The 15,160-nt window shown below is 51.2% G+C and overlaps 8 protein-coding genes across 8 annotated transcripts; 4 read left to right on the top strand and 4 right to left on the bottom strand.

Annotated features, from left to right (window-relative positions):
• Nucleotides 1-1,535: 1,535 nt before the first annotated feature.
• J4E84_003686 (uncharacterized protein) lies at nucleotides 1,536-2,600 on the top strand (the record flags this gene model as incomplete). The annotated part of the gene is made up of 3 exons (XM_049386296.1): nucleotides 1,536-2,079; nucleotides 2,151-2,217; nucleotides 2,270-2,600. The coding sequence occupies 3 exons, from the start codon at nucleotides 1,536-1,538 to the stop codon at nucleotides 2,598-2,600; spliced, it is 942 nt and encodes a 313-aa protein (XP_049246145.1).
• Nucleotides 2,601-3,718: 1,118 nt separating this feature from the next.
• Nucleotides 3,719-5,481, top strand: J4E84_003685 (uncharacterized protein; the record flags this gene model as incomplete). Its single annotated transcript, XM_049386295.1, has 3 exons — nucleotides 3,719-3,908; nucleotides 3,967-5,043; nucleotides 5,120-5,481. 3 exons carry the CDS (start codon nucleotides 3,719-3,721, stop codon nucleotides 5,479-5,481), a joined length of 1,629 nt encoding a protein of 542 aa, XP_049246144.1.
• Nucleotides 5,482-6,456: 975 nt separating this feature from the next.
• Nucleotides 6,457-7,139, bottom strand: J4E84_003684 (uncharacterized protein; the record flags this gene model as incomplete). The annotated part of the gene is made up of 3 exons (XM_049386294.1): nucleotides 6,457-6,815; nucleotides 6,865-6,936; nucleotides 6,986-7,139. 3 exons carry the CDS (start codon nucleotides 7,137-7,139, stop codon nucleotides 6,457-6,459), a joined length of 585 nt encoding a protein of 194 aa, XP_049246143.1.
• A 1,279-nt stretch (nucleotides 7,140-8,418) lies between these two features.
• J4E84_003683 (uncharacterized protein) lies at nucleotides 8,419-9,799 on the top strand (the record flags this gene model as incomplete). The annotated part of the gene is made up of 2 exons (XM_049386293.1): nucleotides 8,419-8,635; nucleotides 8,706-9,799. The coding sequence occupies 2 exons, from the start codon at nucleotides 8,419-8,421 to the stop codon at nucleotides 9,797-9,799; spliced, it is 1,311 nt and encodes a 436-aa protein (XP_049246142.1).
• A 158-nt stretch (nucleotides 9,800-9,957) lies between these two features.
• J4E84_003682 (uncharacterized protein) lies at nucleotides 9,958-10,690 on the bottom strand (the record flags this gene model as incomplete). Its single annotated transcript, XM_049386292.1, has 2 exons — nucleotides 9,958-10,304; nucleotides 10,354-10,690. 2 exons carry the CDS (start codon nucleotides 10,688-10,690, stop codon nucleotides 9,958-9,960), a joined length of 684 nt encoding a protein of 227 aa, XP_049246141.1.
• A 667-nt stretch (nucleotides 10,691-11,357) lies between these two features.
• Nucleotides 11,358-11,930, top strand: J4E84_003681 (uncharacterized protein; the record flags this gene model as incomplete). Its single annotated transcript, XM_049386291.1, has 1 exon — nucleotides 11,358-11,930. The coding sequence occupies one exon, from the start codon at nucleotides 11,358-11,360 to the stop codon at nucleotides 11,928-11,930; it is 573 nt and encodes a 190-aa protein (XP_049246140.1).
• An 835-nt stretch (nucleotides 11,931-12,765) lies between these two features.
• Nucleotides 12,766-13,595, bottom strand: J4E84_003680 (uncharacterized protein; the record flags this gene model as incomplete). Its single annotated transcript, XM_049386290.1, has 2 exons — nucleotides 12,766-13,289; nucleotides 13,355-13,595. 2 exons carry the CDS (start codon nucleotides 13,593-13,595, stop codon nucleotides 12,766-12,768), a joined length of 765 nt encoding a protein of 254 aa, XP_049246139.1.
• Nucleotides 13,596-13,943: 348 nt separating this feature from the next.
• J4E84_003679 (uncharacterized protein) lies at nucleotides 13,944-14,920 on the bottom strand (the record flags this gene model as incomplete). The annotated part of the gene is made up of 3 exons (XM_049386289.1): nucleotides 13,944-14,261; nucleotides 14,311-14,862; nucleotides 14,918-14,920. The coding sequence occupies 3 exons, from the start codon at nucleotides 14,918-14,920 to the stop codon at nucleotides 13,944-13,946; spliced, it is 873 nt and encodes a 290-aa protein (XP_049246138.1).
• Nucleotides 14,921-15,160: the final 240 nt, after the last annotated feature.

Genomic DNA, 15,160 nt, shown 5'->3' with positions numbered 1-15,160 from the left:
TAGATAATACTAAATAACCTACTCTTATAATGCTACATATTATTCTTATCTTATATTCTCTACTAGTAGAGGAAGTTTCTCTAATTCTATATCTAGAATTATAGTAATACGTTAATTAATTAGAAGCGTAGCTTGCCTAATTACTACACGCTTAGGCGTAGTAATAGCGTAACTCTAGTACTATCTACTACATTTATCTACTTTTTACTTTGTCTTACGCTTTACTATAGCTACTCTATAAGAATAACTAGCTATAAGAAGTTACTAGTAGTCTAAAGAACTTTATAGAAGTTTATAGAAGTTACTAGTAGTCTAAAGAACTTTATAGAAGTTTATAGAAGTCTAAGAAAGTTACTACTATATAGCTAGTAGCTAATCTACTTACTATAAGCCTTAGTAGCTAGCTATTAGCTTAGTAGTTTACAAGAGTCTATAGTATTCTATAATACTATAACATCTTTATTAGAGTACTACAGCACTACTATATGCAACACTATAATACTATAATACTATAACGTAACGCGTATAGTAGACGTAACTATAACTAGTATAGAAGTTTATAAAGAGTTATAGAGCTTTATAAGACTTTATAAAGCTTTATAAAAGTTTTAGTGTAGGTATAAAGTAAATAGAATATAGTAAGTAGGTTAGTAAGACGTAATTACGCTAAAGAGCTAAAATATTATCTTTTATAACGCTGTACTTCTCTATTAATACTACGCGTAAATTAGACCTAATAAATATAATAGTATTAAGAAGAACTTGCGCTTTCTATTATATCTAACACTATAATAAGACAAGATAGTAGCGTTATAGTACTAATAGGTAAACTTTACTAAAGTTGTAATTTAAAATGCCTATTTACTAAAAGTCTTGCTATTTTTTCTTAAACGCTCTATAAAAGCCTTACTATAAGTATTATATAATTAGCTCTTATTAGCTAAGAAGTTTAGTTTATGCGCTAGCTCTATAATTAGCTAAGAAGTTTTTAGAAGCTGCAAGGACTTGTAAGCGAGGTTTTTTGCGGGGCGTCTGATTCATGAGATAAAGGAACAGCTCGGGGAGAAGCTAGAGATCGTGACTGCATTCTCGCGAACGCAAGGGCAGCGCAGAGTGTATGTGCAGGACCGGGTGGCCGAGCACGCGGGCAAGGTGCTGGGCATGCTGGAAGGAGGGGCCAACATGTACATCTGCGGCAAGGCAAGCATGGCCCGGGAGGTGGATATGAGGCTTGGAGACGCCGTCCAGGGTGCGCAGGGTAAGACCGAGGCCGAAGTCAGAGCGTGGGCTGACGGGCTGAAGAAGAGGGGCAAATGGAAGGCGGATGTTTGGGGGTGATTTCGGTTGAGATGCTGTTTACCATAGCGCGTTCGTACGAAGGGAGGGCCTCCCCACTTTTACCAATTTACCCCTGCCAAGCCAAGCAACACGGGCAGAGCCCATCCGCGCCCCAACGGCAGCTTGTGCGCCAGTTATTCCGCCACCTTTTGCTCACACCTCAAATTTTCATACCTCTCTTTGCATAGCAGTCAACAATGGATGTCGCTCTGGAACTCCTGGATCCTCTTGTCCTGGACAAAGCCTACGCATGGGCTCTCCCCTCGCCCGGCTTCAGCGTAGGGAACTCTTCGTTTTCAGACTTTTCGGCCGCTAGCACAGCGCCTGCGTCCCAATGGCCACGCGACAACATTTACCGTCAAATTCTATCGATTCTCGTCATTACTCAGCTCGGCGCGACTTCTCTCTACCTCTTTTTCAGCTCTCTATCCTACTACCTTGTCTTTGATCGCCGGCTCGAGTACCATCCACGCTTCTTGAAGAACCAAGTCTCCCAAGAGATCATATCATCGCTCTTCGCCATCCCCTTCATCAACCTTTGTACCCTGCCAATTTTCCTCGCTGAAGTGCGCGGCCACAGCTTGATCTATACCAACACGAGCGAATATGGCTGGCCCTGGCTGGTGGCTTCGGCCGCTCTGTACATGGCTTTCAATGATTTTGCCATTTACTGGATTCATCGCCTAGAACACCACCCTAGCGTATACAAGTACATCCACAAGCCACACCACAAATGGATTGGTAAGTGTCCCCGCTCTCTTTCAAATGTCTTGCATTTTTGTCGGTCTCAATACCAATGCTAATTTCAACAGTTCCTACACCATGGGCTGCGCTAGCTTTCCACCCGCTTGATGGGTTCGTCCAATCCTTGCCATACCAGTGAGTATTTTCTAGGCCATTTCCTCAAAACCTCATTGCTAAATCTCAAAAGCATCTTCGTGTTCATCTGCCCAATGCAGAGGCATCTGTACATGGTCCTCTTTGTTGCTGTCCAAATTTGGACCATCTTCATTCACGATGGCGACATGATTACCGGCCATTGGACAGAAAAGTGGCTCAACAGCCCCGCCCATCACACACTGCATCACATGTACTTCACAGTCAACTACGGACAGTACTTCACCTGGGCCGACACCTACTTCGGCTCTCACAGGGCGCCGCAGCCAGAGCTGGACCCTATTCACGATGCGCTCAAGGTCATGCGTGCGAAGGGCTTAGTGGACGAGCAGGGCAACCTCATCAAGCACGCCAAGAAAGAGTAGACGAGTCACGATATCACTTCCTGGGGGAGTTCATGAGTTTTATAGATTTCTTTGAGGAGACAAGACGAGATATGGCAGATCATTGGTTAAAGACAGCCAACTAGCTTCTCAGGCCCTCACTTTTCGGACCTGCGGGTCATTTTGGTATGATAGATCTCCTCGTTACAGCGAGAACCTTATAGCAATATCTAATGTTAATGTAATACCAAGAAGCGCTCGCTCATACCAACACTGTCATTGATGAACGATTATGCCGATCTGATGGTGTTTGAGTAGCATTATCAATCAACGATTGCATGAGCACGAATGACACTCCAACGCCCTAAATCACACATAGTTACACACGTGGAGAAGCTTTGGCTCCAATTGAGAAAGTTGTTGCTTCCGCTACCCCGACTTTTTTCGTCACGTCACATCGCAAGATTCGCGAAACCAACAAGTTCGCCAAAAGCCGCCTGGACTTCGGTAACCTTCTATCGGCTTTGTGGTATTCCCATAGGACGGGTCGGGCGATATCCATCCGATCGCAATGTTGAAAATGGCAGGCCCGCAGGACACGGCCTTTTGACTCCGAGCCTTGGCGCCCAACGTAGAAGTCTATGCCGCAAACTTCCTATCCCCGACAATCCTCAGCCGCACGCGCGACCAGCGTTCTCGATCCGCCATGCCCGCGTCAACCAATGTGCAGCATCCGATTGAGCTGTCAAGCGGTTCCAACACGCCGGTCTACCCTGTTCTCTAGGCTCCTCCCCCGCATTTCCCCATGCACCCCAGCATTGCGAAGCGAAGAATGACGCATACCCGATAGGTTTGCGGAGACATGCGAGTAGAAACCTGGGGAAGGTGTTGCCAGTATGGTGCGACGGATCCCAACGTGGCAATCCAGGTCAGCCTGCGAGAGCATTTCGCATCGAGCTTGGTTGCGCGTCGTGCCGGCCATTGTCGGAGCGCGACCTTGAGGCTACACGAGTAGCATAAGTAGCACGCGATATCTCCTGGAGTATGGCTTGAAGTATCGCAAGCTCTCGAGCCTCGTCTGTCATCATCACATTGTTGACTCTGATCATCACATCTGGAACATTGTCCAAACTCCTCACCACTGCCAATTACAGGTCAATATGGCTCAAGACTTGAAGAAGGCTGATGTTTTCAACGAACGGTCGTCCAGCATCGACAAAATTGAAGATATCACGACTGCACGCGAACATGCGGATCAGATCGCAAATCTCTCTGGCATCGAAGCTACAGCTGCTTCAAAGGCTGCTTGGCTAATTTCCATGACTGTTTCTCTCGGTGGCCTCCTTTTCGGTGCGTAACTCTATTCCTAAGTTGGATTCTGAGATCCGACCTTGCTGACTTTGTCGAGGTTACGATACTGGCTACATCTCTTCGGTGCTCGTGACTATTGGCTCATCTCTCGGCCACGAACTCACGTCCTCCGAGCAGGAGCTCGTCACATCACTCACCTCTGGAGGTGCCCTCGTGGGAGCCGTCATTGCTGGTATGATTGCCGACAAATATGGTCGCAAGCTGCCAATATTTCTGGCATGCGGCGTCTTCGTTATCGGCACCATACTCCAGACGGCTGCGTATCACCTCCCACAGTTCGCGGTAGGCCGCTTCGTCGTAGGCCTGGGTGTTGGCTCGGCGGCTATGATAGTTCCTCTCTACATATCCGAACTGGCGCCAGCCAAGTATCGCGGCCGGATGATCGCCTTCAACAACATGAGCGTCACCTTTGGCCAGTTTCTTGCGTCATCCATCGGTGCCGGCTTCGCACAAGTCGGAGGCGCCAACTCGCAAGCCTGGAGAGCAACAGTTGGCATCGGTGCGGCACCCGCCGTCCTCCTTGCCGGTCTTCTGACTCTCTGCCCCGAGTCTCCCCGCCAACTAGTCGCACACGGGAACGTGGACCAAGCCAGTATTGTCCTCACGCGCATCTACCCAACATCGACCGAAGAGCAGCGACGCGCGAAGATCATGAGCATTGAGATGAGCATCAACGAAGCCACACAGACTATGGTGGATGATTCGGTGTTCAAGACTTTGGCCCGTATCTTCACCACAGCGTCCACTTTCCGCGCCGTTTTTACAGCATGCACGATCATGGCCATTTCGCAACTGTCGGGCTTCAACACACTCATGTATTACTCAGCGACGCTCTTCAAGATTGTCGGCTTCAACAACGCGACCGCTGTCGCCATTACCGTTTCCGCTACGAACTTCATCTTCTCGCTCGTCAACCTTGTCATTGTCGACAAGTTCGGCCGCCGTCGCATTCTCTTAGTAACGATCCTGGGGATGAGCGTCTGCCTTGTCATTGCTGCCGTCAGCTTCTCTTACATCCCGATTGATCTCCGCACATTGGCTGTTCAGAGCGAAGAGATTGGCTGGCCGGGTTATGTCCTCATTGCCACGATCATCATCTTTGTTGGCTTCTACTGTAAGTACGCTCACTATGCTGAAGTCGTTTTTGTCTTCTCTTCCGCTATCACTAGACCAGTGCTAACTTCAATCAGCTAGTGGTGTGGCTACCGTGGCATGGATCGGGACCGAGCTGATTCCTATGGAGGTCAGAGCTGTTGGAACGATGTTGAATACGGTCACATGCTGGAGTACCAACATCATCATCGCCTCGACTTTCCTTTCCATGATGAAAGGCATCACCCCATCAGGGGCCTTCGGCTTCTACGCAGGCATCTGCTTCGTCGGCTGGCTATTCGTTATCTTCTGCTTCCCTGAAGTCAAGGGAATGCCACTCGAGGCCATCCGCGAAGTGTTCGAAAACGGATTTGGCGTCAGATATGCGAGGAAGTGGCAGAAGGAGAACAGGGAGTTTGCCAAGATCAATGCAGGCAATTCACAAGCCTTTGGTCACTAATCAGAAGTTTTCATGTATGGATGACATGAGGCTGGTGAGTGGGTTCTTTTCATGTGGATATTTTAGTTGTGCTTGGTATGTCGCTTCGCGCGACGCGACGAATACATCGATGTGCTTCATCTTGCACAGGTCCTAAGCACACATGTAGCATGCATGCGGTGAAGTGATGAGATAATATCTCGGTGTTGGTGTCAAGTCCCCTAACCAAGTACCACGGTTCCAACACCGGATCCCCCAGCCCGTACCCCTACCAACCGGTCCCCTTACCAAGCCAACATATCAACAACACATGCAAAACACTCCTCTTTCCAACCCTTCCAGTCATCTCCGCCTAAACGCACAAGCAAAGTCATCAAGATGCGCAAAACAAGCCTCATCGCCATCCTCGCAACCGCCATCACCAGTGTAACAGCCATCGACAAAATCGGCCGCTCATCTCCCAGCTGCATCGCCTACGCCGTCACCGATGAAGCCTGGACAGAAAACAACATGAGAAGACGGCGGGTCGTATACGATACCACGAAGAGCATTCTGCATTACGATCAGACCATGTATAGCATTGGGTGGATGTGGTCGAACGAGAAAGAAGGTGTGTATTCCACCATGTCCTATCGTTTGGAGATCGGCTACTGACTGTTGGCATCATAGCATGCAAAGCTCGTACGGTAGATACCGTCGTGTATTACAACGGCATCGTCGTCCCGGCAGGCGCGTACGTTATCGACAGCAGCGAGACACTGAGTGAAGATGGTGATCGCGCGCATCAGTGTCTTTTGGATGTGTTCCGGACTACTTTGGGAAACAATCTGAACTGTACGGTATGATTTGGGTGTGGACTTCAGGTAGTAAGGGGAGAAGGGCTCGGCATTGAATTTAGGGGGTTGGGGACTTGGAATTGCATTTGCAGACTATTGAACGCAGAGGTACATTTTGAATCGAATTGGCTGCGCTTCAAAACGAAGAATAAGCTTCTTCCTACGCTTCCCACCTCTTCGTGTTATCTCCACTCTTCACTTGCAAGTAGTTTCCAGCAATCGGGGCTTTGAGCCCAGCATCCACAATGAACTTTGGCCAGTCAATGCCGAACCGGCTGCTAACAGCCTGTTGATGCGCAGCCGGGACCGCAAAGTTTGCCGGCTGCTCATGCAGCAAGAATACGTAACGATGAGTGGGAGGCGCGCCAGCGGGTGGTGCAGGACCAAAGTACGACGAAGGTGTTGTGGCTGTCGTAGTGAGGACTGATGTGCCGTTCTGCTTGGTGCCGGACGGCGTGTAATCCTGCAGAAGGGCATGCAGGACGGTTGATGCACGGCCGTTTTGGGTAACGTCGATGTCTGAGCAGTGTCAGTGTGGTGCGTTTTTGATGGTGAAAAGGGAGAATACCGATCATTGCAAGCAGGTACTTTCCGCTAAGTGTTGTGTTGGTGAGACCAATGACAGGGGCCTTTGCCGTTGCTGTTTCACATCAGTATGGCACATCTTTCTTCGCACATCGAGTTTGTACTTGATTTCTTAACAACGAGACCGGGACTGATGTACTGGGTCCCATAGTAGACATCCAGCGTTGCATTGGTGGCAGGAGTGAAACCCGAGGGCGTCGTCTGCGCGGTGGCCGATGCAGCGAGGACCAACGAAGATACAATTGTTGTGAACTTCATTATGACACGATTTTAGTAGGAGTGATAGATATCAGGGTCTCAGATGGTGATTTTCTGAGAGCAGTCGACGAACAACATCATAAAGGCCCCACTGTGACATGATGTGGTCTGGCACCTCCACTACAGCCATGCTATCGAGATGCGGGTGCTCTGCAACACGTTGAGTACAGGCCAAGAGAAATTTAGAAAGGCAGAATGTTTATAGATGAGGCTTGAATCTAAGCGAAGCTGATATGTTGCAGGCTGAAGGGGCCTTCATTCCGACCCCTGTCGCCCCCGCAAACTATACATACGTGTTATCGGCACTTGACTTGAGTGTCTTTCTATCCGTCGCAAGCAATTTTCCAGTGCTGAATCTTGGGATGAAGTCCTTCGTCGCTCTTGCTATAGGCTTGTCTGACATGGCTTTGGCGTGCTCACATGATAGACGAGCCCAACTTGATGTCCCAGCTCCGGGTACCCAATTATATCAGCTGCGGTCCTCATCGTACGTCTAGTCCTTTGAAATCTTCTATACTGGGTCGCTGATTATCAGACACAGCGACGATCCGTCCCTGGACAGCCAATGGGTATCTCTGCCAGTCAGTTCTTTGGACATACGCACCTACGTGCTCGGCGACAGCCAGGATGCAGCTAGCAAGTTCTATCTCGTGAAGTACAATGCAACGAACACGTGGGAGCTTCATGTGGCCGAGGATGGGGATCGGCAGGTGGTGTTGCATAGTCGGAATCAGTCTAGCGAACTCCTATACATGAGCGATGTACTGCGTCCGGGTTCGACCGACGTGCTTGAGGGAGAATTGGCAGAGTGGGGGGTCTTCATCTTGGATAACAACGTCCTTGATGTTAGAGATGGAAGTGCGCTAACGGAAAGGTCTTTCGTAGCTGTGCACCCGGAAGCTGAAGGTGGTGTGTATGAGATTGCGTTGTATGATGGTAAGTGCTTTCCTTCGAGCGGTCGGGCTTTGATGATGACACGGTTCAGGACAAGGCACTGCTTCCTTGAGGACGCTGACCGATATCGAACTGAACTTTGTGAGGCTTCCAAGAACTTGAAATTGTACACGGTAAACTCAAGTAAGGTGACATCGTCAAGGTAGCAAGTGGTTCTGGCTGTTGGTGTTGTTTGTCTGTGCGGCTATCGATAGCGACTTCCCAAAAATCCAACTCCAATCTTGGCATCCCACCAACGCCGCTCCCATTGTCGACAATCCACCAGCCCCGCCCCTGCGCCCGCCGCCTACACACTGCCCCGATACCAGTCTCTGCTATTCTCACCATGCCGGGCGCCAAGACCACGCTGCTCATCGAGGGCACCTTTGAGGAGCTTACCGACGAGTTCGCACAATACATCGACAGCCTCAAAAAATCCCAGGGCGATGAGAGCGCCAACCTCCAGGGCGAGAGCGCGGACCTGCTCAAGGAGAACAAGAAGGATGATGTGCTCAAGAAGCTCGTCGTCGGCAGCCAGGCGCTGAACCAGGCGCCCGAGAAGGGTACGGCTCCAGCAATGACTCGAGGGGTCCTTCTGATGGAGAAAACACCGGGCTAACAATGAGTGCGCAGAGTTTATTGCGGCCTACAACCTGCTCATCCACCTCGTAAACCAGTCGCCAAATGTCTCCATCTTCATCCCCAAGATGTGCCAGAACCTGAGCACACCCATCTCCTCGTCGCCTCTGAACGGTGGTGGTCTTGCGCTCTCCATCCTCAGCACCATCTTCAACACCACCCAGCCAGACAGCGAGACGCGCTACCACGTGCTCCTTGCCATTCTCCGTGTCATTCGCGCCACATCAAACTTCGAGACACTGCGACCACAACTCAAGCAGCTCGACAGCTGGATAGCCGCATGGAAGACCGGGGAGGAGGATTCGCGCAAGCTCTACCTTGCTGTGAGCGACGTCGCATCGGACGCAGGCGAGGAGGAGCAGGCATACACATATCTGCTACGCGCACTCAGGACATTCCCTTCAGAGCAGGCTTCGTCCCCAGAGGCTCGCGAGCTCTCTCTTCGCGCCCTCAAGTCGGCCCTCACACACCCGACCCACTTCGATTTCCAAGATCTCACCGATCTCGACTCGATCCAGGCCCTCCGTAACTCCGACCCCATATACTTCCAGCTCCTTGAGATCTTCAACTCCGATCTCCTGGATGACTACAACGACTTCAAGGACGAACACGATGGCTGGGTTGAGGAGTCTGGCCTTGACGCCGGTGCCTTGAACCGCAAGATGCGCCTCCTCACCCTTGCGTCCATGGCTGCTTCAGCGGGTCAAGCCAGATCGCTACCTTACGAGAGGATCGCAAAGGCACTACAAGTACCATCCGAAGACGTCGAGATGTGGGTCATTGACGTGATCCGCGCTGGTCTCGTCGAGGGCAAGCTCAGCCAGCTCAACCAGACCTTCCTGATCCACCGCTCAACATACCGTGTCTTTGGCGACAACCAGTGGAGAGAGGTAGCTTCAAGGTTAGATTTGTGGCGAAACAGTCTGCAGGGTGTTCTGCAGGTCATCCAGCAGGAGAAGCAGAGGTTCGCGCAGGAGAAGGAGGAGGAAGCAAACAAGGCCGACCAGAAGGCCGATATGGCGTCGCGGTTCGGCGGAAGGGGCGGACAGAGGAAGCAGCAGAGGGCCATTGATGACGATATGGACTAAGTGGTTACGTCGTCTTGGTGCACGTTTCTTTCTTTCAAAAGGGGTCGGCTTGGGACGGATGCATTATGAGGCTTTTCAGGTTCATGAATAGCAGCCCTCGAGCTGCATGATAGACAATGCAATTCAGATATATTGATTCTTGGGCGTCTCCCCATAGACTATGAAGCCTGTGTCTGCACAAAGGTGATGTTGATGGGCTTGACGCCACGCTCCTTGAGCTTCTCCACAACGTCCCGGTAGACCTGGTCAGGCTCCTGCTCTGCGTTGATCTTGACAACCCTATCCTGCGATTCAAATTCATTGACCACGGGCATGCTTGTCTCCACGAATGTCCTGAAGCGCTTCTTAATACTCTCGAGGTTGTCGTCAGCGCGTCCCGATGTCTCGCCGCGGACGAGGAGTCGCTTCTCCATGACAGCTTCGGAGCACTCGAAGAAGATGGTGAACTTGGAAGGGCAGACGGAGCGCTCGAAAGCGTGGGCCTGGTCGAGTTTGCGCGGGAAGCCTATCATATTAGACCATGGACTGGAAAGTAGCTGCATGGGTCAACATACCGTCAATCAGGAACAGTTTTCCGTGGTTCTCTCCGCTCTCCATGCTGGCCTCCATTGCGTTCTCCAACAGCTGAACGGTAACCTCCATGGGCACAATAGTGCCTTCCTTGATGTACGTCTTGATCATCTCGCCGAACTCGCTGCCCTCGCGGTTCTGCTCTTCGCGCAGCAGATCACCAGCAGAGAGATGCTTGAAGCCATAGTCACTGACGAGCTTCGTACATTGCGTACCCTTTCCGGCACCGGGGCCACCAAGGACGAAAAGGACGGTCACTTCGTCGCTGGACCAGCGTGGAGACTCGCGCGAGCCCGCGGCAGTCTTTTCAATGGCAGGCATCTTTCTAGTGGGGATGTGAAGGCTTCACTTGTCCTTTGCCGCTGGGTGAATGGCCTTGAATAGGTCCTTTGGGCTGGTATCCCTCGCCTTTTCGCTGATCAATTATCGCGTTGAACAGGTATGTGCCTAGTCCCAATATCGCGAGGATGGGCCAGACTTTGAGTGGGGATTTCGAGGGAGGTGTTCGGATGTGTGTCGGAGGCTGCAGAGGTTGAGATAAGAGGTCAGTGTATGCGTCGCATGTATTTTGTATCATCTCTACTCACTTCGTTCGGGCCGGTTGGTTCGCCGGGTTGACGGAGGCGAGATGCGTTTATCCTGGAGGAGGAGAAGGCGCGAGCTGCAAGAAATTGAGGCTGGCGAAGGAGGATACGTTGGCGCGAGATTAGCGAAGACATGATGGTTAACATGGCGGTATGCAGCAGGGGCGACTGTCGTGGCTGCCCGCAGTTGCTCTGATCACTAGCCCAAACGCGACTAGCGTCCACGTACGATATCAGGGCCCAGGCACCCAGGCTCCACCTCCAATGTTCCATGGTTCCAATACAGACACAGACTTTCACCAGCTCGGTGGCATCTTGATACTTGCTAACAAATATTTCCGGCTAATTCACTAGCACAGCAACACATTGTCTTACAAGCTTTCAAGCTTGTCAGCCCGGCGGTCATGACTGGTACCAGTCTCTTCTCCCGCGCTCACAAGCCGAGAGGGTCTCCGCCCAAGAAGATGCGCGGCTTCCTCGCCTTACCCGGTGAGATCAGAAACCAAATATACGGTTACTACTTCGACTCGGAGCGTCGCTGTGAGATCGCCAGCAAAGGATCCAAATTCACGCAGCGGAAGCCACAGACTGTCAAGTTGTCATCAAATGTAATCGCTACAAATAGCACGACTCCTGCGCCTGATCCTGAGATGAACGCGACTCCTCCTGTTGTGATTCGCTTCTCGAGATCACTTGGCAAATACAAAGCTGTTCAGGGCCTGCGAACGAACTGGCCAGGCTCGCTATGTGCGCTAAGTCTTGTTTGCAAGCAAGTCTACGCAGAGACAGTGAAGTTGCTCTACCAAAACACGACTTTCGTCTTCGATGCGCCAAAGCGGATGACAAACTTCTTCAAATATGCCTCGTCCATTCACTTGGGAAGCATCACCAGGTTGCATCTACACTACAGCACTTATGGAAATCCAAACAAGACCGTGGACGTGGTTTGGCAAGAGAAACATCATCAAAGTTGGTGAGTATGGTTGCGATAGTGACGGACTTTGACGTTGTCCGGTATGCTACACGCAGAAATAACTAACGCCATGTTCACTTTCAGGCAGCGAGCTTGCGAAGCCGCCTCGAAACAGCTTACTGGCTTACGCGAACTTGAGGTCTGTGTAGAGCTTCACCATGGCCCTCGAAAGATCAGCCTGCGAGAGAAATGGATGACACCTCTGCTTCATTTTCGTCGGCTAGCGTCTCCAAAGAAAGCCGCGCGCGGGACCGTGGAGCCACCACCGCTTGATCAGCGACAGCCAGGTCTTCTGATCGTCAGGGTCAAATTTCGGCATCTTTACGCCAATTATGCGTCGTATCCTGCTCTCCGCGGACTGGACCAGGCAAAAAGGGAGTTGTACCTACTCTTCGGGCAGGCTATCAGTCTGGCGATCACAGGGTCGACAGAAGAAGCGGCCCTGTCTGGGTTCAGAGGAGCGTATGAGGGGAGGCATGCACAGTACCGACCCTATCTCCCATCCTCTTGGGCGGGTCCATAAGTTTCCCGAAAATATGGCCTTACCGGGTGTTGAGAAGGTCGGTCAAAGAAAAGTTAGGTGGATTAAACAGATATTCCGAGGGACCTGATGTGGGCACTCCATGTGCCACTTGGTATTGTATTAGAGCATCATGCTCATGCATATGGAGGGATCAAATATGCTCAGACTATATTACTGGATATAGATTGATAGTCTTCATTGACATTCACTAAATTCTATGGTCTACGCAATGTCTATCCTCTAAGTGATCGCAAATTTCCACTGCCATATAGTCCAGCAAAACACGACTCTCAGATCTAAATACAAATCACCCAGCTCAGGCACTCGGGTTCTGCTTAGTAGCCTCATCATCAACTTGCGCCTTATTCGTAGCAATCTCCTCCTCAACTTCAGGCGGGAAGTCACCAGGTACGATACCAAAGACACCAACGTCACTACGACCCATACCGCCACCCTTCTTCTCCGTCTCCTCGCTCTCCTTCAACACAAAGAAACCAGCGTTCTTCTTCATCTCCTCGTCGTCGAACTCAAAAACACGCCAGTCGGCGTTGAAGAACATGCGGTTGCATACACCTGTGCGCAGGAAACCCGAATGCGAGACAACAGCAATGACTTTCTCGGGGCGGGAATAGAGGTCCTTGAGACACCTCTGTCCACGTGCTAGGATAGCCTTTTCGGTGAAAGCGTACGGGTTCTTGGATCCGCCAGTTGTCTTGTCTGGGAACGAAGGGTCTACGACGGAGAAGTCGTACTGAGGGAATTCCTTGGAGATTTCGTCGATAGGTGTTCCAGTATCACACGGCTTGTCTGCGTTTTCTTGCCAGTTCGCGTCAGGGATCACTGCAGTGCATATCAGTATTAGTAACATATACATAACTTGTCTTGCTCGGTGACATTGATCTTACCCTTGGTGCCTTTCTTGATAAGCCAGTCCAGCCCGATAGTGGCAGTCTGGAGCGTCCGCCTTTGAGCGCTGACAACGATGAGTTCAACTTCATTGCCGATCTTGCTCTCTTTCAGACTCTCATGTAGCTCGCGACATTGCTGCTCGCCCAGCTCAGTAAGTGGAGGGTCCCTGATAGACCAGTCGCTGGTGGCATTGTGTTGTGCCTGAGCGTGGCGAATGAGTATGAGAGTTGGCGGCATGATGATATATTACAATTGGATAAGAAGAGTGTATTTGGATGGTGGGATAGACGCGTGACGTAAGATACTTATGGATGGAATTGTTGAATGGTTTTCAAAATCGGATTGCAGGGTGACGCGCTAGTGGGGCGGATGTACCTGCATGGCGAATCTGGAATCGTCGATGACGCAGTCAACTGTCAATCCAGAATTGGCAGGAGCGACGAAGCAAGCTTGAGAAGCGGGCCGAACAAGAAGATGATAGTGCTAGTGCTTGACTTTCGTAAATGTTGTTCATTGATCGTGAAAGGCAGTGAGAGCCGCTCGTTATGCATGTAGACCGTCTACGCGGTGTTATGCAGTCGTCGTCTACTCTTCCATTTTCTCCTCCTCCTCGTCATCATCGTCGTCTCCTTCCAGCGCCTTCTTTGCCAGCTTCTCAGCTTCTTCCCGGATGTCCTTGGGCACTTCCTCGTGCCTGCCCTTGGTAGGACCGTCGAGACTGCTGATCCATGTCATCTCAAGCTCAAACTCCTTGTCTTTGTTGTCATCGTGTGCGACGTAGATGATGCGTGCTGCCTCCTTGACACCCTCCTCTAGTGATAGATTTCCCTCGGAGAGGTTGAGTTTCTCGAGCTCTGACTTGGCGACCTGGCGGCCCTTGCCTGTAGCGGCACCGTAGTAGCCCTGTGCACGTTAGTTGTTGGACAAGTTTAGGTCACCAAGGTCTCCATACCCAGTATAGACCGCTGGGCTCAATCATGTAAAGCGATGGCCCACCATGCTTTGCGCCTTCTTTCTTGCCTCCCGAGCCAACAGTAGGCCCTGAACCAACTTGACCATCTACTGGTAGCTCGGCCTCGGAGTCCCACCCTGCAAGGATTGCAGTTATACCGAAAGGACGGACACTCGAGTAGAGGGTATACGCTTGGGCATAGCTTCCCATACGGTCGGCGAGAGACGAGGAGGGGATGGGTGCCTTGTAAAGCTGCCGCCATTGGGCTGCCTCGTCGCGGGCGCGGGAGACGAAGTGGCGACCATCGGGGAGGAGACCGGAAGACACAATGCCCATGTTGCGGTCCACAGTTGCTATCCGCTTGTTCGCGCCGGGCTTGAGCAACTTGCTGCTGACGAGCTTCTCCAGAGCGAGTACGACGCCATCCTTGCACTTGATGCCGACCGCTGTGCCACCATTCTCTACTGCCTTAACCGCGTATTCGACCTGGAAGTTTCGACCGTCGGGCGAGAAGACCGAGTTGGACAGATCGTAACCTGTGCCTATTGACGTCTACGCCATGGTTAGATCGACTGGGGTGCTTCAGCTGTTACGGTGGGGTGTTTACCATGGTGGGCGGTGTGGAGACTGAGAAGGGCGCTTTGTTTGTTCCGAGCGATCAAATGGACCGCAGATTCCCGGGAAGCGATTACGGGATTATCAAGGGTTGGCAGTCGTGTGTCTCGGTGTTGATGATTCTAGACAATGGTGTATCTGCGCAAGCTCCAGGTAGCTCACTAGCGCGCGTGCGTGCCAAGGCCGACACCTAGAGGCATCAACCCGCGTACGTGAGCAGCAACTCGCGAGCAGT

Source organism: Alternaria hordeiaustralica (genome assembly GCF_023758085.1).
Source record: "Alternaria hordeiaustralica strain BMP 2776 chromosome Unknown scaffold_5, whole genome shotgun sequence".
NCBI lineage: Eukaryota > Fungi > Ascomycota > Dothideomycetes > Pleosporales > Pleosporaceae > Alternaria > Alternaria hordeiaustralica.
The sequence above is the reverse complement of the archived record's forward strand: the minus strand, read 5'-3'. Positions and strand labels throughout refer to the sequence as shown.